The sequence below is a fragment of the Dasypus novemcinctus genome, chromosome 2 (genome assembly GCF_030445035.2).
Source record: "Dasypus novemcinctus isolate mDasNov1 chromosome 2, mDasNov1.1.hap2, whole genome shotgun sequence".
NCBI classification, from domain to species: Eukaryota; Metazoa; Chordata; class Mammalia; order Cingulata; family Dasypodidae; genus Dasypus; species Dasypus novemcinctus.
Genome location: NC_080674.1, coordinates 36,831,210 through 36,858,192, shown reverse-complemented (window position 1 = coordinate 36,858,192; position 26,983 = coordinate 36,831,210). Strand labels below are relative to the sequence as shown.

Sequence of the window (26,983 nt, the reverse complement as noted above, 5' to 3'; positions counted from 1 at the left end):
CAAACTATGGCATCTCATATATAATCATTAAGTAATGTATGCAGAGTCATACCAGAAAGTACTTGATGAGATCTTCTTTTGTAACCCCCAAGTCTTGAGTCAGTCAAGTTATTATTTTTAAGATATCTATAAGCATTTTATTTGGAGATAATTGTAGAGTCACATGATTTAGTAAAAATACAGAGAAACACCTTATACCCATCTCCCAGTTTCCTCCAATGGTACCATCTTGCATAACTTTAGTACAATATCAAAACCAGAAAACCAATATTGATAAAATTCACCTATCTTATTCACATTTCGCCTGTTTTATATGCACGCATTTGTGTGTATATGTATTTAGTTCTATGCAATTTTATTAACTATGTATATTTGTATGACCATCACCACAAACAAGATACAAAACTGTTCCATTACAAGGATCCCTTGTAATATATGTCATCGCTATAGCCATCTCCCTCACTCTCCCCTCCTTAGCCCCTGGGAAGTACTAATCTGTTCTCCATCACCATAATTTTGTCATTACAAGACTGTTGTACAAATGGCATCATACACTGTATGATTGGCTCTTTTTACCCAGCATAATTCCCTTGAGATCCATCCAACAAGTTGTTGTGTGTGTCGATAGTTTGTTCTCATGTACTGCTTAGTAGGATGCCATGGTATGAATGTACCACAGGTTGTTTAACCATTCACCAATCAAGGGACATTGGTTGTTTCCAGTTTGGGGCTCTTATACATACATAAAACTGCTATAAATATTCAACTACAGGTTAGTGAGTGGACATGACGCCTTCATTTCACTGGGATAAATGCCTAGGAATGCAATTGCTGGGTTGTATGGTAGTTGCATGTTTTGTTTTTTAAAGAAACTGCCAAACTGTACTACAGATTGAAGGTACCATTTTATATTCCCACCAGCAGTATAGGAATGACCCAGTTTTTCCAAATCTTCTCCAGAGTTTGGGTGTTGTCACTACTTCTTTATTTTAATCATCTTTGTTGACATATGGTGATGTCTCATGGTTTTACTTTGTATTCCCCTAACATTTTTTTACCTGCTTGTCATCTGTATATCCTCTTCTGTCTGTTCATGTCTTTTAATCATGTTCTAATTGGATTGTTTTGTTACTGTTGAGTTTTCAGAGTTCTTTATATATTCTACATACAAATCCTGTGTCAGAGATATGATTTGCAAATATATTCTCACACTCTGTATCTTGTCTTTTTATCCTCTTCATATCCTTTTTCACAGAGCCAAAGTTTTAAATTTTGATGAAGTCTAATTTGTCAGTTTTTGCTGTTATGCATTGCTATGGATTCTTTGCCTCGCCCTAGGTCCTCAAGCTTTTCTCCTTCAACACTGTTCTAAAAGCTTAATAGTTTTACATTTTGTATTTTAAGTCCACGATCCATTTTTAGTTCATTTTTGTATAAGGTGTAGGGTTTAGATCAAGGTTCTTTTTTCCCAATAGATGTCCAGTTGCTCAGCATTATTTGCTGAAAAGGCTATCTATCTTTCCATCAGGGAATTGCTTTTGCACATTTGCCCAAAAAACTTAGTTTGGCACATTTATGTGGGTCTATTTCTGGGTTTTTTATTCTGTTTCATTGATCTATATGTCTGTTACTCCATTAATACCCTACTTTCTTGATTATTGTAGCTGTATCATAAGCCTTAATATTGGCAAGAGTGATTCCTCTCACTTTATTCTTCTTTTTCAAAATTTCTTTAGCTAATCCAGGGTCTGTGCCTTTTCATATACATTTCTTTTCTAATTTATTTATATATTTTTTATTACAGTAGTTGTTAACTTACAAAACAATCATTCACATGTGTTGAATTTCCATTCAACAACCAACACACCTTTACATATAAATTTTGAATGAGCTTGCGTATGTCTATAAAATACTGATGAGGAAGGGAATTGTGGGAAGATGGCAGTGTAGAAAGTTCCAAGAATCAATCCTTCTACCAGAACAACTATTAAACAGGCAGGAACTGTCTGAATAAACTATTTTAAAACTCCAGAGTCTGGTAGAACACTACAGTACCCAAGAAAAAGCAGTAGGAAAAGACCACTAAATTACAGTAAAGACTAGTAAATTGCTCTCTCCACCTGGCAGTTACCATCATGCATCCCCCACACACACAGCAGGATAGCTTTCTGGTGCCAGCAAGGGATATAAAAGCCCAGTTCCCCAAGATCCAGGGAGAAGAGCGAATGCAGTCTGATTGCAGATCATTGTCTGTGATTAGCTACTTCAGAATGCTGGGATCCCAGCTCTGAGAGCAATCATCGTTCCCACTTGCCCTGGACACAGGGCAGTAGAGAAACTTAAACACAATTACCTTCCTCAAAACTGTGGAGGGCAATTAAAGGACTGCATTTGCTGGGCAGGTGTTGAGTCAAGAAAGTGAAGCTTTGGGGAGCTGTGGAAGAAGCTCCAGGCACCTCCCCTAGTTACTCTCTCAGCCCCTTCCCAGGGCAGTTTGAAACCCTGGTAGGCACCTGGCCTTGTTCCAGCTGTGAAAGACTGACAAGGAAACTCTTCTCTGGGATGCGCCCACACATACACACACACACACACACACACATACACACTCAGAATTTGCCTTCCAGGCAAAAGTATCTTAAACAAGAAACAGTTGAGGCAGGTCGTCAAGGACAAAGGCTTACCTGCTCTAAATTCTGCAAAGGAACACTCAGGAGAGGGAACATCTGGGAAGTAGAGGAGGCATGTAAACAGTGGAACCACTGAGGCCACTAGTAAGCACAAGCCTAAGACATAGGCACAGAAAAGACAGAGAGGACCCTGCTTTTCATTTGCCTTGGGCCGACCTTCCAGATAGGAGGGAAGAGCCCTGATGGAGAGCACCAGCCAATGCAAAGCCAATTTGTAAAGATGGTGAAAGGTGTTTTTTGCTTAGGTATGCTTAGTTTTGTTAACTACTGACATGCAAGATAAACTCTTTCATATCACCAACTTTTTTCACACTCAAGAAATAAACACCTCAGGGAATAAATTTCACAGTTAGCATCTTAAAATTTTAAAATTTACCGTGGACAACAAAAGATTCCAAGACAAACCAAGAAAAGGAAGTGATGAATGATCCAAAGGGAAAGCTTAAATCTTTCAAAAATATCAACAAAGAAGACCAGATTATAAACATACTGGACAAAGACTTTTTCAAAGTGATCTTTAAAATGCTTAAGGAGATGAAGGAAAATACTAAGAAAGAGCAAAAGGATATCAGGAAAACAATGAATGAACAATATGAGAATCTGAGAAAGGGATAGAAAATTTTAAAAGGAGCCAAACAGAACTACTGTAGTTAAGACCACAATAACTGAAAGGAAAAATTACCAGGAGGATTTCGATAGCAAATTTGAGCTGGCAGAAGAAGAAATCTGTGAACTAAAAAACAAAACAATTGAAGTGAGTCAGACTGAGTAGCAGAAAGAAGAAAGAATTAGAAAAAATGAAAATAGCGTAAGAGACTTCTGGGACACTATCAATATACCAATATAGGAATTTTTGGAGTTCCAGAAGGAAAAGAAAGAAAGGGGCAGAAGAAATATTCAAAGAAATAATGACAGAAAACTTCTCCCACTTAACCAAAGACATGAATATGCATATCCAAGGATCCCAGAGAATACCAAACAGGACAAACTTAAAGAAAAATACTCCTCATAATATAATGATCAAACTTTTGAATGCACATAACAAGAGAGCTCTGAAAACTGTAAGAGAAAATCAATATATCATGTAAAAGTCTAAATAAGATAAGTACCAATTTCTCATCTGAACCCATGGAGGTAAGCAGGAAGTATGTTGAAATACTTAAAATACTGAAAGAAAACAATTGCCAACCATGAATTTTGTATGTGGTTAGACTTTCTTTCCGAAATGAGGGAGAGATTAAGACCCCTAGATAAACAAAATCTGAGAGAGCTCTTAACTACTAGACCTGCCCTACACCAATACTAAAGGGAATTCTTCAGATTGAAAGGAGAGAACACTAGACAATGGTTTGAGGTTGCATAAAGACAAAATCTGGGAGAGTTCCTAACCTCTGGCAAAAGGTAACCATTTGAGTCATTATAAGTGCCATTACTACTGTATTATATTTGTAACTCCAGTTCTTACTTCCTAAGGTGCTAAAATACAAATGTATAAAATAATGGTGAATCTATGGTTTGGGACATACAATATACACAGATATAACTTGTAATAGGTACAAAAATGGTGAGAGAATGGAGGGATATGGCAACAGTGTATGTGCATGCCATTGGAATAAATTGATTTCAAATTTTTTAAAAACCATGTAAGTGGTAACCAAAAAAAGAGTTGGGGTATCTATTCTACTATCAAATAAAATAGACTTTAAGTCAAAAGCTGTTATGAGGGACAAAGACGGTCATCATACACTGAAAAAAGGTTAATTAAGCATTTATAGATATATATGCATCTAACAGGAGAGTCTCAAAATATATTAATCAAATACAGATTTGAAGGGAGAAACTGATGATTCTGCATTAATAGTGGGAAACTTTAATGCACCACTTTCAATAATGGATAGACATCTAAACAGAATATCAGTAAGGAAATAGAAAACCTGAATAATACTGTAAGCCAACCAGACCTAACCAACATATATAAAATGCTTCACTGAACAGTAGCAAAATACACATTCTTCTCTAATCTCCATGATATATGGGCTCCATGATGGACCATATATTAAGTCACAAAACAAGTCTCAATTAATTAAAAAATACTGATACCACACAATGTATCTCTCTGGTCACAATGAAATGAAGGTAGAAATCAATAACAGAGAGAAACAGAAAATTTGCAAATAAGGGAAAATTAAACAATATATCTTAAACAACCAATGGGTTAAAGAGGAAGAGAAATTAGAAAATTCCTGTAAATGAGAATGAAAACACAACATACCAAAACTTATGGGATGCAGAAAAGGCAGTGCTGAGAGGAAAATTTATAGCTCTAAATCCTTATGTTAAAAATTAAGAAAGGGAGCAGGTATAGCTCAGTGGTTGAGTGCCTGCTTTCCATGTATGGGGTCCCAGGTTCAATTCCTCCTACCTCCCATAAGTAAATAAATAAACAAATAAGAAAGATTTCACATCAAAGACCAAACCTCAAAACCTCAAAACTAGAATAAGTAGAAAAATTTAAAAAAACTAAATCCATAGGGAGCAGAAAGAATGAAATAACAAAGATTAGATAATTTTATCATAGATAAAAAGGACTGTAAGAAGACACCATGAACAACTGTACACCAACAAATTAGAAGACCTAGATGAAATGGAAAATTCCTAGAATCATTCAAACTCAAGAAGAAATAGAAGAGTTCAGCAAGTCAACAACTAATAAAGTGATTAAATCAGTACTATAATAATAATAATAGCCTCCCAACAAAGAAACGACTGTAACCAGATGGCTTCACAGGGGAAATTTAACAAGCATTCTAAGAGTAATAAACACCAATCCTGCTCAAACTCTTCTTTAAAAAATGAAGAGGAGGGAACATTACCTAATTCATTTGACAAGGTCGACATCACACGCATACCAAGATAAAGATACCATAAGAAAAGAAAATTGCAAACTGATGTCTCTAATGAATATAGCTGGAAAAGTCCTCAGCAGAATACTAGCAAACTGAACCTAACAGCACATTGAAAGAACTATACACCATGATCAAGTGGGATTTGTCCCACTGGTAAGCCAGGATGTTTCAACATAAGAAAATCAATTAATGGAATACACCACATTAACAGAATGAAGTTGGCATTTCATTGGATAATCCATCTTCCCGTTGGGAGGAGGCAGAACTAGGGCAACATTCTAATGAGGATGGTGCCCAAATAAAACCACAAAGAAATTCCTTGTTCTTATATTCTTTGACTAAATTAGCTGAGTTGAGTGACATTGAGCTGACTTTCCACTTCCTGAGACTTAAATTATTCTTATTCCACAATGAAAATAATAGTGCTTTCTTCACAAATACTGCTGAGATTATGCAATTAAATTAAATCAGATAACATGTGAAAGTATCTGACATATAGTGAATTATTAATAAATGTTTCCTTCTTTCCTTTCCTCCTTTTCCTTCCTTCTTTTTTTCTATCTTTCTTCTCTTTCCTTCTCCTAACTTTCCTTCTGTTTCCTTTCTTTCTCTTCCTTTTACTTGCTGGATTCATACCACCTGACCAATTCCTTATGGGATGTGGGGATGTTCTGTGTGAGGAGCTTTGCTGTTCAAACTACAGCTCAGCTAATTAAACCAGAGGAGACTCCAGTGCCCTGCTCGTCCCCCAGGACTCCTCTTCTTCCTTTTCTGCTGGGTGATTTAACTATGAGCATTATTAAATAACAGTCTGTTTAACATTTTTATTCTAAGCAGTCCAGTGAGTTTTCATGAGTGATGAGCCACCTTACTGTTTTCTTGAAAGGAAGTTGGTCCTATAGTGATTAATTACCATATAAGGAGGGGTGTCTGGAAGCACCTCTAACAGGAAACTGAAGCCTCTCTGAGGCCTTTAACTTGAGTATGGGCCTTAGCAAAATACCGGAATGGTAGAGAAGCAAGCTCCTAGGCTGATTCAGAGACTGTCCTGAACTTGTTGGTCCAGAGAAATGGGCCAAAGAGTGTAGTCATTCCCAGAAGAATCTACCCTTACAAGAAATGGTTCAATCTGAAGGCTTTAAAGAAATGGGGCAAGAAATTCAAATTATAAACTGGAGTCCCCCTAGAATGGATTATCCCTTTTTCCTTCTCTTCCATTTGATAAGTGCTTATCAAGTTTATTCAGAACAAGTCTTCCCCTCCCCTCCCCAATAGTAGCTATGGACCATGTATTAGTCAGTGTTCTCTAGGAAAACAGAATCAAGAAGAGATATCTGTCAATAATATGATTTTGTAAGAGTCTCTCATGCAGCCGTGGGGATGCCCAAGTCCAGGTTCCGCAAGCAGGCTGCAACCAGGGGCTCCAATGAAAGTCCAATGAAGGTTCTTGATGAGTTCTAGGAGATGTTGGCTGTCCAAAGATGAGCTGGGAAAATCTCTCTCAATGCTGGAATCACTTCCCTTTTAAGGCATTCATCTGATTGGGTTAAGCATCACTCATTGCTGATGGCAACCTGCCTGATTGATGTAATTATAATCAGCTATCTATGATTTACCACTGCAGTAAAGTCGATGGTGACTAAAGTCCATAAATGCCCTTGTATTACAGTTAGATCAGTGCCTGATTGACCAAACAATTGGTCACAGTTACCTGGCCAAGCTGACACAATAGTCTAACCATCACAGACCAGATAGACGACTTAAGGGCTGCACTGAGTCTCAGAATCCCCTGAAGCTGCTTGGAGGACAAGCTGGGGCATCCACTACAGCATCCTTATTGTTGTGAGATGACCAATTATCTTAACTAGTCAGAAGCCTAGAGAGATTACATCACCTTCTCCCCTTCACTTAGGGTTGAAAAACCAAGATGGAGACCATGGGCAAGAAAACATCCAGTTCAACTCCAGCTTTGCAGGATATCTCATGAAAGGAAGAAGATTTTTGTTGAAAATCTATTCATTTTGCATTGGAAATATTTTTTAAAAGCCTCTTTGGAATTATACTGGCTTGGGAAACAGCCACTAGAAGTTAAACTTCAATCAGGTGTTGGTCTTTGCCAAGTATTTACAATTTTTCTTTAAGGACTGCTTGTACCAATGATCATTTCTGACCTAAAGTCCTCTTTTTCATTTCTTGTAGTGGAAGTACATAGCATTTTGAGTAAAGGATCAGCCCAGAGGAATATGTTGGTTTCTGCCAAATACCTGAGACACCTACATTGAGTTGATCTCCCTTGGATGCTTCTGGGAACTAATGAGGTGGACCCTGACCACAGTAATCCCACCCATGCCAATCTTTCTTTTCTTTCTTTAGCAAGGATTGAAAATAGTTCACCATGCAGAGAAGACACTGTCCAGCTTCTGCAAGTGGCAGAAGAGCATCAATCCCATAAGTGACTACAACCCTGTCCATCATGATGTGGCCATCCTTCTCACCAGGTACCCCAGAGACTGCGTGGAACCCAGGGATAGCAAGGGATAGAGGAGGGCAGGTGGGTGAAAGGGTTTACAGGTATGAACACTTGTGGGTGTTTAGGGTTCTCCCTACTCTTTCCTGCCCTTTGTCATTTTCAAAGTCAGCTTTGATGGCTAGTCAACTCTTGACTTCCACACCATTGGAGGGGACAGATTAACAAAGTTGTACATATAAAGCTCAGTATTGAAAATCGGCTTATCTGTAAGATTTTCATCAGCCAGAATATATGTTCCTGGAGCAGGCATTTCTCTGCCAAAGAATGGTGGGAATAAGGTAGAGAAAAGAATGCCACGTGTCTAAAAAATTTCAAAAAAATTATTAGTCTGAGGTACTTGCTGTAGTTACTTTGCTTGCTTTCATCTTGAACCAGCACAGATTGCTGAATTGCTGTGTGAAGTGTGAGGGGCTAGCCTGAGGGAAGCCCTCAGCCCAGGGGCAGAGTGCCTTGTTTCTGGTACAACCAAGAGAATGAGGTGGCAGAGGAACAAACATGGGCTACGGAGACTCTTGGTCATGCTGTTTCTCAAATGAGTTACTTTTACTTTTGTAATTCTCGTTTTTTGGATAAAATTGCATCAGGCCTCTATATTGAAGGCTTATGGTTTTGTTTTATGGTTTTTTTTAATCTCTCAGAACATTTCTAGCTGGTTTTCCATTTTCATGTGAATCCCTGCAATACCTTTAGAGAGATGGGGAGGGAGAAACCATTCCAATGAGCACTTTTCTTCCTCCCCCAAATTAGCTCCTTCTCCTTTGTTCTCAACCCTCCCCAAACTTTAACACTGAAAGGCCATAGCCCTGCAACCCCCTAGCAGTGGTTCTCAGACTTTGGTGTATATTGAATCACAGGGAGAGCTTATAAAGATCACAGAGGCGAGGACAGGGCCCGGCCTCTGTATTTTTACCAACTGCCCCAAGTGAGTCTGAAGCTGACCAGGGCTTGAGGATATCAGTTCTTCAGCATCCTCAGGATTACATTCTCCACCCCATCCTCGTTTCTTTTCAGCAAGTTCAGGCACTGTCCTGCCACCTGAAGTCTTACTCCTTAGCTCCTTTCAGACCAGCTTTCTGTTTTCTGCAGCTCAGATGTTCATTTTTAAGCAAGCACATTGGAATCATTTTTCCTCAGGCTTGTCTGGTTTATGGGGTGGGGGAGTATGAGCTGTTACCAATAGCCTGCAGTGTTGTCAAGGCAACACTCATTATCACAGTTGCTTGATTGCAGATACTAAAACAAATCAGCAGGTTCATTGGGAACATGTGAGTTGGTGGGACAGTAAGACTAAAATGTCCATAGTTCATGGGGACACTGAGTCTGATGAATCCTCAAAGGTTTCTTTGTGAAATATCAGGTGCAACAGCATGAAGTACACATGTAAAGTGCAAGTGGGGCCTTGGAGAGATTTCTTGTGTGGGTGGTGCCCTGCAATTACACTAACTATTGAATTCTTTGAAATGATCCCGACCTCTAAGATTTTATAAACATGTCTTCTTCCATAGTTAAGAACTCTTCTTGTTAACAAGCCAGTAATAAACAGTCCTCTATCTTAATCTAGTGATGGTTTCTTCTTTAAAACTACATTCTTCTTTATTTCTATAAACAATCAGGAAGCTTGTTTACAGATCCTCCTTAAAGACTCCCCACTCTTCACCAGTGGGATTTCCAATGCTTTATTATGTTTTTCCCCTCCAATTTAGAAACATTCATCTATCTCTATAGAAATCTACCTTCCTATTAACCCTGACTGAGGCTAAGGACAAGATAGGGAGAGAGGGTTCTTCCCTGGAGAGGAAAAGGGCTTTGATCAAACCTTTCTCCCTTTACCATAATTAAGATACGATTTTGTTCTTACCATGTTTAGTCCCTAAGGCATCTGTAAGAACCATCAAAACTTTCAGGAATTACATAAGAGCTTTGAAAAGCCAGTGAACTTTCCTCATCAGTCCAAGCTCTTTGAAAACCATTGTACCTTCATTCAATAAGTATTTTTTGAGTACCTAGTATATACCAGGTACTATTCCAGTCTAGATGAAAGAAGGACCTATGATCTAATGTGGCAATGGCACTCCTCTGCAGATTCAAAGACATCCAGGACCCTGGGCTGAATCTTAGAGGAGGGCCTTTGGCCTTCACTGTGATTCCAGGGAACCTCCCACCCTGGGAAGTCCCTAGTGCTGGGCATGTGCTGTCCCTGGGGAGGAAAGGCTTCCCATGAACATTTTGGTCCTGTCATCCATCCCTTGGTTAGAATTATCCCATTGCATAGAATGCCTACACATTATGGTTCAAGGGATGATAATCAGCCCCCACCCTATCCAAATATCCACCTACTCTGACTTGAAACTCTATCAGAATTACCAAGGTATTAAAACCATGGTTCAGTGCAAGCATGTTTCCTGAAATGTCTTTGACATAAAGGCATAAACCTGTTATATTAGCTTCATTAGCACCCTTAACATGTTCAGTTGATCAGATGTTTCCCTGGGGCATAGGTAGGGGTGGGTGTGGACTGTAATCATAGGGACTCTTGGGAGCCAGAAGACAGTGAGCTAGAACACTAAGGACCTGGAAAAGAGGCCAGGTGAAGTCTCTGGTCCAGAGAGGACCCATCTACAGGGAAGAACACCAATGTCAGTGACCAGCATTGGCCACATAGCAGTTTTATCTCAGAAATTCTTTTCTTTCCATGAGATCATATAGACTGATCACTCTAAATATTTCTGGATCTGTAGAGGATCAACCATCCCTTTCCACTCCCATCCTAGATATGCTCATTACTACTTCATTCAAAAAGTCAAGGTCTGCAACTTCTGCTGAGAAAGGATGAATGCATATGGTAGGAGGTCAGGTCCATGAAATAAAGTATGTATTTAGTGCCTACTGAGTGTCTAGCATTATGGAAAAAGAGGTAACTAAAGCATTATAGAAACATGGTTTTTACAGGCAAGGAACTTAAGTTGCAAAAAGAATATTTGCTGTGGAGACCAGGTACTGAGCTATTAATATTATACAGTATAAAACATGTCTTGGCCTACAGACACCCATTTCATTGGGTACACTGGAATCAATTCCACCTTATATTGAATTCAACTCTATAGAGAACCCTGTTAAAGTGGATCTCAGGATAGTCCCCTATGGCAGAGCTCAGACTCGTATTTCTGTATGATCTGATCTAGTCTCCAGCAATGGACCATTCAGCAACTGCTGCATTTAACAAGAGTATGGATTCATGTCTGATGCTCATGTTCAAAGACTAAAGCTCTTGTCTCTCATTCCATTGTCCCAGCCATGGCCATTCCTGGAGAAGTGAGAACTTGCTGGGCTTCTCAAAGCCTTTTCCATGGCCCAACTGACACTAAAAGCAGAAGACAACTTATTGCTAGAAATGGTGCCCACACAAACCCCTTGAGCTGAAGGTCTCCAAATAACTAAAGCTCAGAACTTCTTTGACATTTGTGCTAGTCGTTCTTGCTTGGCAAAGAGACACTCTCTTGAGCTGAAGAAAACCAAATGATTGATTAATGGCTCTTTCAAAATTGTTCTTGATGATTTAAATAATCCCTTCCAAGATATGAGAGCTTGTTGTATCATTAAATACTGTAATTATGGAAGTGGACTTGGCCCAATGGATAGGGCGTCTGCCTACCACATGGGAGGTACACGGTTCAAACCCCGGATCTCCTTGACCCGTGTGGAGCTGGCCCATGCACAGTGCTGATGCGCGCAAGGAGTGCCGTGCCACACAGGGGTGTCCCCGCACAAGGAGAGCACCCTGTAAGGAGAGCTGCCCAGTGCCAAAGAAAGTGCAGCCTGCCCAAGAATGGCCCCGCACACACGGAGAGCTGACACAACAAAAAGAAACACAGATTCCCAGTGCCGCTGATAAGGATAGAAGCGGTCACAGAAGAACACACAGTGAATGAACACAGAACAGACAACCGGGGGGGGGGGGGGCGGATGGAGAGAGAAATAAATTAAAAATAAATCTTTAAAATAAATAAATACTGTAATTAGTAATTTTTAGGGTGCTATGAATCTTTCTTTTGCCAGGGTAGGGCAATAGTGAGGTCTGAGAGAAAAAAGGAAGAAAGATGCCAGTGTGTGTATGTGTGTGCACGTCTGTGTGTGTTCATTCCTGTGTGCAATATCGTTAGGGTAATGGGGCTGGATAGATCATTGATTTAATCTCTGAATGGGTGGATGGGACCAATTGCCTTTTTCATAAATGAGAAAAAGTTCTCAAATGAGTTTTGAATATAGATTTCAGAAAGGCCAATGAGGGATTTCATATATCCCAAAACCCCAGCTGTTGCTAATATTTCCCTTCCCTATTTAACAGTTCAAATTAACTTTAGTTTTCAATCAATTACTTTCCTTTTTAGCCAAATAATATAATTTGGCTTCTTGATATCATGAGCAAAAGTAACTCATAATAAAAGGTGGTATATTTCCCAAAATTTTTAGGTGTCTATGAGATTCTTTAATCAAGAATGAAATTGGAATAATCTTAATGAATTAAAAATTGCTCCCTGCATTCATATGTTTGTTAAGCACGTTTTTCTGACTATTGAATGTGACTTAGTACCCAGGTTTTTTCCAGAAAGGCTTTTCAGACATTGCCTTGGTGTCTAAACTTCTCTATTCTGCTTTCAGAAAAGACATCTGTGCTGGTGTCAATCGCCCTTGTGAGACTCTGGGTCTGTCTCACCTGTCAGGAATGTGCCAGCCTCACCGGAGTTGTAACATCAATGAAGATTCTGGACTCCCTCTGGCTTTCACAATTGCCCATGAGCTTGGACACAGGTAAAGGTCCAAGGAAGGTGGAATCTCTTCACCTTGTGCCTGCGCCAACTTTGGTAAAGGGAATGGACAGCACATTAAACGGGGTGTTACAGGAGTTGGATTGCATTGTGGCTTGAGACTCACTTTCCTAGACCTCTACTTCCACATCTGTAAAGTGGTACTAATTAAACACACTTCACAGCCTCCAAAGTCTTCTCTGCTCTGATCACCTGTACCCCTATGCATCTCAGAATCAAAGAAGCCACTACAGTTCTCTGTAAGAGAAGGGGGCAAGCAGAGTCAAGGAGATAGGCTTTAACTTGGTTGTTTAGTTCAGGAGTAACAATCTCTGTTTCCTTCTTACAAAATAATATTCATTTTACTAAAAAATCACGACCATTTTTATGCCTTTACTTTTTGCCAGACACTGTGCTAAGCTTTTTGAATTGTTCATTTAATCCACAGAACAACCTCATGAAATAGATTCTATTGTTAGCCCCATTTTGCTCACATGTACTAAAGGATAAGATCGAATAGATTCAATACTGAAAATTGCTATATACTTGGAAAGAACAAGAAGTGAATGCCAGTTAACTGGATGTACAGGTTGTAGTAAAAATGTGTGTATTTGATTAGATGAATTCATTGAAAGCAGATTTCAGAATGCATGAATGAAGGAACAATGAGAATTCTGGATCTTCCAGATGGCAGAAGTGCCCATGGAGGAAAGAGGTTAGTTTATTTGTAACTTTACTTGTCCATGTATTTGCTTATGGCCAATAACAGAGTCACACTAATTGGCAACCCCAGGTGGGGCATCCCTTCAGTGGTTGAGCTGTACCCTGCCTGTCATGAAGCCCCAAGTCTGGGTCTCTTCCCTCTAAAGAAAGAAGCAGAACACCATGGCATACTCTGAGCACACAGCCAGGAAAGAGGTGGGACTGGGGAGGACCTGTGCTTTCTCAATATTTTTTTTCCTATCATATTTGAACTTTTCAAAATATTTTGATCTACATTACAAAGTCAGAATGTTGACTGGGAATTGAAATAGTGAGTACTTGTTCTGGCTTTTCTACCAGCCCATATTATGGCCTTAGATAATTCCCTTCACCTCTCTGCACCTCAGTTTCCTCATCTGTAAAATGAATAGGTTGAGCTAGCCAATTTTGGAGCACTATAATTTATTTGATCCTTACAAATGCCACTGGAGAGAAATATGATATATTCTAATATGCTTAGTTGTCAAAAATTCAGATAGAACGAGATTATGTTAAGTGACTGCTCATAATTAAAGTGATTGAGGCAGGAGGGATGTAAAACCAGGACATAAAGCTGAACTTTTCAAAGACCAGGCCACATTTTGCATGTTGGAAATAAAACTTGACGAGATACCAGTTATTCTTATATGCTAACATACAGGTGTCCCCAATCCTGACATGTAGACAAACACAGTCCCTGCAGCCTCAAGTCAACAAGCTATTGGTATCAGTAGCACCTGCTGGCCAAGTAATGTCAAGTGAATATAACTGGGTCAAACTGAGAAATGTTTGCTCAAGCCCTTCCCAGCAATGGTGTACCCAAGCTAAAAAAAAGTTGAGAAAACCCAGCTTGTTAAAAAGTCGTTCTCTAATACTCACTACTTGTAGTTCAGGGAATGGATATTTTGTGTCTTCAATAATCTGACCTTGTAAAGAGATTAAAAAATATGTGCAACAAGTCCTGCAAAAACAATGTCACCCAATTTTTGAGACATACATTTGCATTATTTGCCACCAAAGTAAATTAAGCCAAAGGGTTCTCCTTTCAGAACCTCTTGGAAATATTACTTGAGCACAGTTTCCCTGAACACTTGAAAACAAAAAGTTATAGATGTTTAGTGGTATTCAGCAGTGGTGGAACATTTAACAGATAGCACTAGGCACTCCCTGAATCAATTTGATAGTGTAAGATTAACAGAACAATAGATTAGGGCTATTTAATGTATTTTTGAAAAAAAAGAAACTACTAAAAGGATGACTATCCTTGTCCTGTGCTTTTGTTGTTATTTTTGCTGTTCTGTTTCAAATTGTACAGAAAAATAAATGATGATATAGCTCTTAGAAATTCTTTTAAGTAAATAAAAAATTCCTAATTAAAAGAACTAGAGAACAGTTTTTGAGTTTGTATAGAAACCGATTTTGAGACAAGGAATTGATAGCAGTTTATTTGGGAGATAAAGAAAACACCAATAGGGAAATAGGTAAGTGACATAGGGAAGGGAAGTTAGGTAATTAAGGTCTCATTATCTCAGCTTCTACTGGGAGCAGCCAGTCCTTAATCCCGTGGACAATCCTGAGACACCATAGAAAACACAGATCTCAGCAGTATCCCACCCAAGGGGGGAGGAACTGAAGTATTTTGTACACCAGCACTCCTGGGTCATTGGTTAAGGGCTGCTTCCAGTGGCAGTTAATTCCCAGGCACTTTCAGCTTGGATGCGTGAAGGCAGAGAAGCCTGCCTGGGCTTTGGAAAAAGCCTCCAGCAAAGAGATGCAGATAATGACAGATGGAAGTCCACTTGTGGTGAGCATGTGGGCAGGTACCAACAAGCATCTGCTATCATTGAGAGACTCAAGTGCCTCCTAGCTTACACTTCCACTCACGTGGGCTGTAATAAAGCACCCAACACCCCGACTTCAGTGGTGCCAAAAAGGCTAAATAGGGAGCTGGGAGTTTCATCTCTGCAGGCTGGTAAGGAGCTCCCCACCTGGCTATGTGCAATGTCACTGCAGACAATGTGGGGGCCAGAAATATACTGCCCCCCCCCCCCCATCTCCCTATCCTGGCAGTAAGAAAGAGATATCCCCTATCTCAAGGGTCATAGAATATGCTTGGGGAACCTGAACTTCTCTCTCAACCGGGCAATAACAAGACTGTCCCCTTCTCCCTTCCCCTTACAGAATGATATGAGAAAAAACAGCTAAAAATGAAGGTATAAATAAGATCCAGAGTCGCATGATACAATATGAAAAAGTCCCTTATCATTACTAATAAGCAGGAATATCTCAAACTGAATGGAGAAAAAAAATTTTGCCAAAGACAAGATGACAGAGATGTTAGAATTAGCTGGCAATAATTTTAAGGCAGCCATAATAAAAATGCTGTATGAAAATTACAAAGCCTTGAAACAAATGAAAAAAAAAGGTCTCAGCAAAGTGAGTAATAGAAGCTATAAAGAAGAACCAAGTGGAAAATTTAGAATTAAAAAATACAATAATAAAAAATCCTCAGTGGGTAGGCTTAAAAGAAGAGTGGAGGGGACAAAGAAAAGAATCAGTGAACTGGAAAACAGAACACTAGAGATTACTCAAACTGAACAACAAGGAGAAAAGCTGCTGAAAATTTGATTAAGGCCTCGGGATTCTTTTATAACAAAAGGTCTTATGTTTGTGTCATCATAGTCCCCGAAGGAGAGGAGAAAGAGGGAGGGATTATAAAAGTACTCACAGTAATAATGGCTGAATTATATTCCAAATTTGACAAGAGACATAAACTAGTTTAAGAAGGTGAGAAAGGGAAACGGACTTGGCCCAGTGGTTAGGGCATCCGTCTACCACATGGCAGGTCTGCGGTTCAAACCCTGGGCCTTCTCGACCCGTGTGGAGCTGGCCCATGCGCAGTGCTGATGTGCGCAAGGAGTGCTGTGCCACACAGGGGTGTCCCCCCCATAGGGGAGCCCCATGTGCAAGGAGTATACCCTGTAAGGAGAGCCGCCCAGCACGAAAGTGCAGCCTGCCTAAGAATGGCGCTGCCCACACAGAGAGCTGACACAACAAGATGACGCAACAAAAAGAAACACAGATTCCCGTGCCGCTGACAATACCAGAAGCGGACAAAGAAGAAAGACGCAGCAAATAGACACAGAATACAGACAACTAGGGTGGGGGAGAGGAGAGAAATAAATAAATAAATAAATCTTTAAAAAAAAGAAAAAAAGAAGTTGAGAAAACCCCCAAATAGGATAATATCAAAGAAATCTGTGCTAAGATATATAACCAAGCTTCTGAAAATCTACAAAGAAAAATATATTGAAAGCAGCCTGAGAGAAATGACACCTCATCTAAGAGGGAAAACATTCTCATAAGAAACATGACAGCCAGACATGACAGTGGCATAATATTTTTCAAATGCTGTAAGAAAAAAACTATCAACCCAGAATCCTATATCCAGAAAAAAATTCTTTAAGAATGAAAGGGAAATCAAGACATTCTCAGATGAAGGATAACAGAGAACTTGTTGCCAGTAGAGCTACTCTAAAAGAATGGTTAAAATAAGACCCATAAACTTTTAGCCAATAAAGGAGGAAACTTGGAACATTAAGAAGGAAGAAAAAACACAGAAAGTAAAAATATGGGTAAATACAGCATGCTTTCCATCTCTTGAGTTTTCTAAACTATGTTAAATAAATAAAGCAAAAATTATAACACTGTCTGATGTGTTTGTAAATGTATGTACAAGAAATCTTTGTAATAATTATAAGCATGTGAATGTGAAGGGATGTGAAGTGAGGTAAGGTTTTGATACTTAACGCAAACAGGAAAAAATAACAACACAGTAGACTGTGTAAGTTATATTAATATAACTTATTACAAAAGACATGAAGATATACTTCATCAAAAAGGATTTACAGATGGCAGATGTTCAATATCATTAGCCATCAGGAAAATGCAAATTAAAACCACAATGAGATATCAATATACACCTATCAGATTGACTAAAAAAAAAATGATGACAATAACAAATGCTGGCAAGATTGTGGAGAAACTGGATATATATAATGCGATATTATCTGGAGCAACCTCTAAAGAAACTATAAAAAATATATACTCAAAAACACTATAGAAAAATCAAAATGGAATTCTAAAATATCTTCAAGTAATATTTTTCAATTTACTTTATAAAGCTAATATTACCCTGATAACAAAATCAAATACAGTACAAAAGATAAAACTACAGCCAAATACTTTTTATGAATGTAGATGTAAAGCTAATTGACAGAATATTAACAAATAGAATTCAGTAAAATATAAAACAAGACTTATATAAGATGACCAAGTAGGATTTGTTCCAGGGATGCAAAATGGATTTAATATTTGAAAATCAGTCTGTATAATCCACCATAATAACAGGCTAAAGAAGAAAAATCACAATAATATCAGTTGATGTAGTAAAAAGTATTTGACTAAATTCAGCACCCACTCATAATAAAAATTCCAAGAAAACTAGGAATAAAAGGAAATGTCCTCAATTTGATAAAAAGCATCTACAGTTAACATTTTACTTACTGGTGAAAGAGTGAGTACTTTCCCCCTACCACTCTTATTCAACACAGTGCTGAAAGTTTAAGTCAATGCAATAAGGCAAGAAAGGAAATAAAGACATACAGATTGGAAAAGAAGAAATGAAAGTTTCCCTATTTGCAGACAACATCATGATATATTTGGAAAACCCTAAGGTTTCTACAAAAATCAAAAACAAGAAACTTCTGGAACTGTTAAGTGAACTCATCAAAGTGACAAGGCATAAGATAAACCAATTGTATTTCTATATACTAGCAATGAACAGGGGACACTGAAATTAAAAATATAATGCCATTTATAATTGCTCAAAAACAAAATACTTATGTATAAATATTATAAAAAAATTTATAAATCTAACAAAACATATTCAAGACTTGTATGCTGAAAACTACATAATACTGAGGAAAACAATCAGAGATCTAAATAAATGGAGACACTGTCTTCATGGATTGGAAGACTTAACATAGCAAAGATGTCAATTCTCCCCAAAGAGATAATGCAATTCCTATGAAAATCTCACTAAGGTTTTTGTAGAAATAGACAATATTTTTCTAAAATTCATATGGAAAGGCAAAGGAACTAGAATAAATAAACCAATTCTGATAAAGAGTAATCAAGAATGTAGTTCTGGTGGAGGGCTAGAGGCATATTACAATGGAAAACAAAGAACTTACAAACAGACCCACACAAATATGCCCAAATGAGTTTTTCCTAAGGTGCAAAAGCAATTCTGTAGAGGAAAGATATGTGTTCAATAAATGGTGCTGGAGCAATTCAATATCCATAGGCCAGAAACAAACAATAAAAATCCTCTAAGTCCCATAACTTATACAAAAGTTATCTCAAAATGGATCACAGACTTAAATGTAAAACTAGAAAACTTTTAGGAAGAAAATAGGAGAAAATCCTTAGGCTCCAGGGCTAGACAAAGAGTTTCTAAACTTGACATTAATGTATACTTCATAAAAGGAAAAATTGAAAAATTGGACTTGTCAAAATTTAAGAGGATATGAAGACAAGCTACTGAGTAGGTGAAAATATTTGCCCACCATATGTAGTGGATTGAATAGTGCCCCCCTCCAAAAAAAAAAAAAAAAAAAAAATCCTTCATGTCCACCCAGAAGCTTAGATTGTTACCTGATTTGGAAATAGGATCTTGCAGATGTGGTTAGTTAACGATCTTGAGACGAAATTGTCCTGAATTTCGGGTGGCCCTAAATCCAATGACTGATACTGTGGTGGTTTGAAGCTGTATATACCCCCACAAAAACATGTTCTTAAAATTTAATCCTTTCCTGTGGGTGTAAACCTATTGTGAGTAGGACCTTTGGATGAGGCTTCTTCAGTTAAGGTGTCGCCCACCTCAATCAGGATGGGTCTCAAGCTTTTACTGGAGTCCTTTATGAGCAGAGAGAGAAAGCCACAGGAAGTAAGAAGCTGAAATCAACAAAACCTGGAAGAGAAGGGAGAGACCAGCAGATGCTGCCTTGTGACTTGCCATGTGACAGAGGAGTCAAGGATTGCTGGCAGCTGGCCCCGGAATGCCTGTCTTTGGAAGAAAGCATCACCTTGATGATGCCTTAGTTTGGACTTTCATTTAGCCTCACAATCATAAACAATAAATTCCTATTGTTTAAGTCAACTGATTGCATGGTATTTACTTCAGCAGCCTAGGAAACTAAAACAGGTGTCTTTATAAAATAAGAAATAGGAAGATTTGGACACAGAGAGACACAAGGGGAGAAGTCCACGTGAAGATGGAGGCAGAGATTAGAGTTATGCTGCCACAAGCCAAGGAAGCCTGGAGCCACCAGAAGCTGGAATAGGCAAGGAAGACTCTTCCCTAGAGCCTTCAGAGGGAGTACAGCATGCTATCACCTTGATTTTTAATGTCTAGCCCTCAAAACTATGAGAAAATTAATTTTAAGCCTCCCAATTTGTCCTAATTTGTTATGACATCCCTATGATATTAATATACCATACAGTTGACAAAGGACTAATATCCAGATATATAAACAACTTTCAAAACCCAACAGTTAAACAACACAAAAACAGAAAGTAAAAAAACAACCCAATTAGAAAATGGGCGAAAGACATGAAGATCTATTTCATCAAAAAGGATTTACAGATGGTAAATGTCCAACATCATTAGCCATCAGGGAAATGCAAATTAAAACCACAATGAGAAATAATTATACACTTATGAGAATAACTAAAATAATACTATTAACAACACATGCTGGCAAGGATGTAGAGAAACTGGATCACTCATATATTGCTGGTAAGAATGTAAAATGTTACAGCCATTCTTGAATATAGTGTGACAGTTTTCAAAAAACTGGACACACATCTACCATACAACCCAGCAATTATACTCTTGGGCATTTGTCCTGGAGAAATGAAGGCTTACATCCACACAAAAACCTGTAGTTAAATACTTATGGCAGTTTTATGTAGAATAGCCCCAAACTGGAAGCACTCCATGGGTTGTTTCAACCCAATGGGACGAATGGTTAAATAAACTATGGTACATCCATACCATGGAATACTACTCAGCAATAAAAAGGAATAAACTACTTGATGTACACCACAATCTAGATAAATCTTCAAAGAATTATACCAAGTGAAAAAAGCCAGTCCCAAAAATTACAAACTATGTGATTCCATTTATATAGATTCTTTTTTTTTTTATTGATTTTGTAAAAATGTTACATTAAAACAAATATATATGAGGACCCATTCAACCCCACCACCCCCACCCCACCACTCCCCCCCCCAGCAACACTCATTCCCATCATCATGACACATCCATTGCATTTGGTAAGTACATCTCTGGGCACCTCTGCATCTCATGGTCAATGGTCCACATCATGGCCCATACTCTCCCCCATTCCATCCAGTGGGCCCTGTGAGGATTTACAATGTCCGGTGATTGCCCCTGAAGCACCATCCAAGGCAGCTCCAAGTCCCAAAGACGCCTCCAAATCTCGTCTCTTCCTGCCATTCCCCAGACCCATTAGCCACCATGTCCACTTTTCCCACTCCAATGCCACCTTTTCTCTGTGGACATTGGATTGGTTGTGTCCATTGCACCTCTATGTCAAGAGGAGGCTCAGATTCCACATGGATACTGGATGCAATCCTCCCGCTTTCAGTTGTAGGCACTCTAGGCTCCATGGTGTGGTGGTTGTCCTTCTTCAACTCCATCTTAGCTGAGTGAGGTGAGTCCAATAAATCAGATTGTAGGAGCTGGAGTCTGTTGAGGCTCAGGGCCTGGCTATAGGTTCTTGATATGACAAAATTATAGAAGTGGAAAACAGATTAGTGATTGCCAGGGGTTAAGGATAGATTGGGGGAAGGAAGGAATTTGTGTGGCTATGACAAGAAAATAGAAAGAAGAGACATTGTTTTGATTTTGAGCGATGGAAAATGCTTTAAAAAGGCATAAAACTTAAGAAATTAATGCTTAATTGATACAGAGATTCTATTTGGGGTGATGGAAAAGTTTTGGTAATGGATGGTAGTGATGGTAGCACAACACTGTGAATGTAATTTATAACACCGAATGATATACTGAATGTGGTTAAAGGGGGAAATTTTGTTAAATGGGAGGAATTTTAGGTTTTGTATGTTACTAGAATAAAAATTTGGTAATAATCATAGAACTCTACAAAACAGTGAACCCTGGAGTAAACTATGGGCTAAAGTTAATAATATAATTATAATATTGTTTCATCAATGTAACAAAGTTTACACCAATGTACAATGTAAGAAAACTACATATGAGGGGTAATATGGGACCTCTGTATTTCCTGCATGATATTTCTTTAAACCCATAACTCCTCTAATTAAAAAAAAAAAGACTCAAAACCGAGGACAGAAGATCTTGGGAGCTCCCTATGAAACTTTTGCTCATAGAAAAAGATGCTTTGGAGATATTTAGTTCTTTAACTGTATAGTTCTCACTGTGGACCGAACTGAAAAACAATGAGCAATGAATTGCCTGGGGCAGCCCAGAAGGAGGAAAATATGATAAAGCAGTCACAAAAGAAGACATTGATTGTAGTTTAATAACAAACATATCCCACTGTTTCTTGGAAAGACAGTTCCTCACAGAGTCTGTATGACACAAAAGAGAGAGTGGAGTTAAAGGACTTGTGCTGCATCCTAAGTAAATAATTTCATATTTATTTGGAAAGAAAACTTTAAAAATCCATATTGTGAGAGTCCTGGATTTTATCAGCCCTTCATGCCAATGGACACATATTACTCATTAGACCCCAAGGAAGTTACCCAAAAAATGAAGATCAATTACCAAGAGGAAACCTAAAAACCTGAGACCTAGCATCATTTTCTTTCATGGAATGAAAATACAATCGTATATATGAATGCTTGAAAAATAATATCACCAAGAATTTCACCCCTTCTGGATTGTGGTATATTTCATATACTGACTTTTATTCTTTGCATATACAAAATAGGTATTCCCAATTGAATTAGAAAGCTTACACTCACACTTTAATTTTTCTCATTCTCTAAATGTCCACCATCACAAGACTAATAAAAGTCAAGGAATGGATATAGTCTACCAAATTCTCCAGTACATTGAAATCCAGGCAGTTACTTAATGTTTACAAGTTCCTTAAAGGAACTGAAACAACACAGATGAAGTAAAGCAGACTAATCCAATAACACAGTAAATTGTTTTAGACCCTAGAAGACTCCTTACCCTAAACTCATCTTCAGGTTCCATCCCATCTGCTAGTAAGTAGCTTCCTAGAAACAAGTCTTTCATTCCATACACACTCCTGCCCCTCAGTGTTCACTGGCGCCCTGGTCCCACACCACAGAAATGCTCCAGCCATTTGGAGATAGTAGGCATAGACCCATAGGATATTTGTTCAGTTTTCTCTTTTAAAATGGGAACACAGACTTACGAAAAAGCTGGGGTGGAGGGATGATTAAAAACTTCAGATGAAGCAAAACAAGCTTTTGGGTAACATATTTTGAGTAGGCTTTGAAGCAACCCAGTGTATAGGACCAAGCTCTATCTGGAATATGCATTGCTAAATGACCATTGTTCATGCAGATTTTTAGAACCTTGCTTGCAGTCCAGGGTTTTTACTAATTATAAACAGATGAACTTGTGGAGGACTTCATGAGCTGGGTAGTACTGGATTTGCACAGCCTAGGGAGACCTGCTGAGAAGGATGCTTTCACTGAATCACATTCTTTGTGTGTGGGTAGTAAGAGCTTTGGAGATTAATTCTAACTCCTTTGTGAGCTGTATATTTATGTGGAATGTGATCAGACTCTGTAAGTCAATAAAACTATAATGCATAAAGATGTAAGAAAATCTCTATACCCAAAGGCTATTCTCTGCAAGAGTTGCTAATGTTGATCAGATTTCATTAAATGGGATATAAACATCCCTATCGGAGGATTTGATTTTCTGTTATGCAGAATAATAGGTTGTACTTTCTTCTTTTCAGATTTGAAAATGCAAGCCAATGCCCCTAGGTCCTAAAGTGTCCAATGGGCAAACCCCAGCAGAGAGAGTTCTTGTGGGAATTTCCCAAGACATGTATTTTGGGATGATCCTGAGGACTCAACCTATAAAGAGATATTTTTCAGTTCCTCCAGGCACCTCCTTGTCATCATGGATGGTTAAACACTCGAAGGGTCTTCAAGGCTGCTTCACCTAGTCAGGCTGCAATGAGAGGTCAGAGGGCAGAGTGAGGGAGACTAGGAAGAAAGCACTAAATTAGGGGTACGAAGTTCTGTGTGCTTTTTGACAAATCTCAAAGCTTAACTTGTACATCAGACAAAGGAAAGTAAGCTACACAAAGATAAAAGCAACAACAAAATTCTGTTGTTTATGCAGCCCTTATTATGTGCCAGACACTTTGCTAAGTATTTTTCAAACATTATCACACTCAAATTTCATCCTAGCCCTATGATAACTATGCCATATTCTGGAGGGTGGAAATGAAACTGAGCAAGCTGCAGTAACTCACAAATCATTAACTGCAGAGTTGGAATTCAACTCTGTATCATCTGCCTCCAAAAACCCTGTTCTTAACTACTGAACTATAGGATCTCCATAACGTCTCTCATCTTGGGGTACCCTCATAGCAATACTAAAAAGAAATGCATACCTTCAAAGCTTGGGGCCTTTGGCAAAGCCTCCCATAGTCTTCCACTTTAATGGTCTCCCTAAACTGTGATGAAAAGGAAGAAGGGAAGTTTTGTTCTTTTATGCCGTAGTTCCTGCAGCAGTGGAAAAAAAAAAAAATGAACTCAGGCAGGATTTGCGCTTCTGACTCCAGACTGAAAGAAAGCTGGGCTGAAAGCTCTTAGTTTTCTACAGAACAGGGGCTCTTAACAAGGGGTCCGTGAGCTTGAATTTAAATTCAGAAAACATTATTCTTGTGGGGGACATGCTGGTGCAGGTGTGATGTATGTATTAAATAATACACAGTATATTTACTGGCAAAGGAGTTCGTGGAGCCCCTAAACGTAAGTTTTTTAATTAGCCACATGTTGGCCAGGGTTATGCATTTCAGGCAAAGGCAAGCCTAAAATGCTCCCAGTACCTTTTAGTTCAAAAATTAACTAGCCCCCTTGAGCAAGTTAGGCCCTGAACACTATTCCATCTATCTCTGGAAGTGGCTCCTCAGGAAACAGAGGTTGGCTGTCACTGTGGGCACCAAGGTGGAAGGGAAAATGGACGTTAAATGTGTGGAACCAAAGTAAATGGGGGGTAAGAGAGGAGTTTCTTGAGAATACACAAGGATGGATATAAAACATGTAATATTACACCATAACATATAGGAGATGACAGACTGATAATGTAAACCATAATGTAAAACATAGTATAACTAAAAATGTAAAGAACTGTGTATCCTAAAGTATGCACCATAATGTAAGCACAGATGTCACCTTGTTAGAAAGCTAATGTCTCAGACTCTGTACATCACTTTAAGTAAATATGATATGAATAGGGCGTAAGAGTATCACTGTGGAAGGGAAAAGGTTTTCTGGTGGATGTGTGGGAGTGCTGTATATTATATATATGCATTGCTGTGGTCTAGGACTCCTGTGAAGAAAAGCTGAATAATTAGGGGGGGAAAAAAAAAAAAAAAGAAAAAGATAGGATGTGGAATTTTTTCAAGTCAACATTCTTTATCTAAGTTCTTTATCTAACTTTATCCAAGTTCTTTATCTATCCTTTAAACCCATCGCTATATGCCATTCCCTAGTAAGGGACCATGACATTATATTGGGCTTCAAATTTTGGGGAGTTCTGGATCACAGAGTGTTTCAACAATGACAATGGAGGGATACTCGTATGGGATACCAATGACAGGTGATATATGGCTGACAGGGAGCTATACAGAACATATGTCCAGGGTGCATGGTAATGTTTGGATATACTCATAGTGGCAACAATTAAAAACCACAGCAGGGGGGGTACTGGGTTCCTGGCCAGTGGTGCTCTCTCGTGGTCCCTAGGGGAGCAGCGACAGTCTCCCAGGTACAGTGGCAGGGACCGGGAGGGAGTGAGGGTTCAACAGTGAGCCCCTGATGCTAATGACTATGCTTGTGAGCTGATAAACCTAAAATAAGAACAAGGCCTAGAGCAACATTGTGCCTGGGAATTTCCTCCTGTCAGCCTTCACGTTACTCAAATGTGGCCAGTCTCTAAGCCAAACTCAGCATGTAAATGCAATGCCTTCCCCCCAGCGTGGGACATGACACCCGGGGATGAGCCTCCCTGGCAACGAGGGACCACTATCAACTACCAACTGATGATGCAACTGGAAAATGACCTTATACGGAAGGTTCAATGCGGATCAGCAGAATATCCATGTCTACATAAAATAACATGACTTTAAAATGCTGTTTGACCTAAAGTAAGGGGGAAATGGAAAGGAGAAATGAGTTTATATGGCTACGAGTTTCTAAAAAAGAGTCTGGAGGCTGGCAGAAGGATTGCCCTCATGCACAACTGAGCAGAGTCAGAGAGACAGATAAAGCAGATACAACCCCCAGATATTGGTTCCTTTGAGGGCTAAAGAGACCCATGGGAGTTATGGTCATGGCCGATGGGGTTAACTACCAGGGCAGATGGCCCCTCTTTGGAACTGGTGTTTATGTGTGATGAATCTGGACTCAGATGGGATCTCCCTTCATAAGACTTTCATGCTAATGTGCTGGAGGTGCAGTTAATGTTGGGGTTTAAGATATATTTAGAGGATTTGAATCTCTGGACTGACAATGTGATAGCCAGATCCTGAGCCTCAACAGACTCCAGCACCTACAATCTGATCTATTGGACTTACCACACTCAGCTAAGATGGAGTTGAAGAAGGACAACCACCACACCATGGAGCCTAGAGTGATTACAACTGAAAATGGGAGGATTGCATCCAGCATCCATGTGGAATCTGAGCCTCCTCTTGACATAGAGGTGCAATGGACACAACCAATCCAATGTCCACATAGAAGAGGTGGCATTGGATTGGGAAAAGTGGACATGGTGGACGATGGGTATGGGGAAAGGCAGAAAGAGATGAGAGGTGGAGGCGTCTTTGGGACATGGAGCTGCCCTGGATGGTGCTTCAGAGGTAATCACCGGACATTGTAAATCCTCACAGGGCCCACTGGATGGAATGGAGGAGAGTATGGGCCATGATGTGGACCATTGTCTATGAGGTGCAGAGGTGCCCA

At 39.0% G+C, this 26,983-nt stretch overlaps 1 protein-coding gene across 1 annotated transcript in view; it reads left to right on the top strand.

Annotated features, from left to right (window-relative positions):
* The window catches only part of ADAMTS12 (ADAM metallopeptidase with thrombospondin type 1 motif 12), a 392,811-nt gene that overhangs the window by 231,267 nt on the left and 134,561 nt on the right, over positions 1–26,983 (top strand). The window contains exons 6-7 of the mRNA XM_058307631.2: positions 7,967–8,091; positions 12,783–12,932. Coding sequence (XP_058163614.1) covers positions 7,967–8,091; positions 12,783–12,932 — 275 coding nt within the window. The remainder of the gene's footprint in view (positions 1–7,966; positions 8,092–12,782; positions 12,933–26,983) is intronic.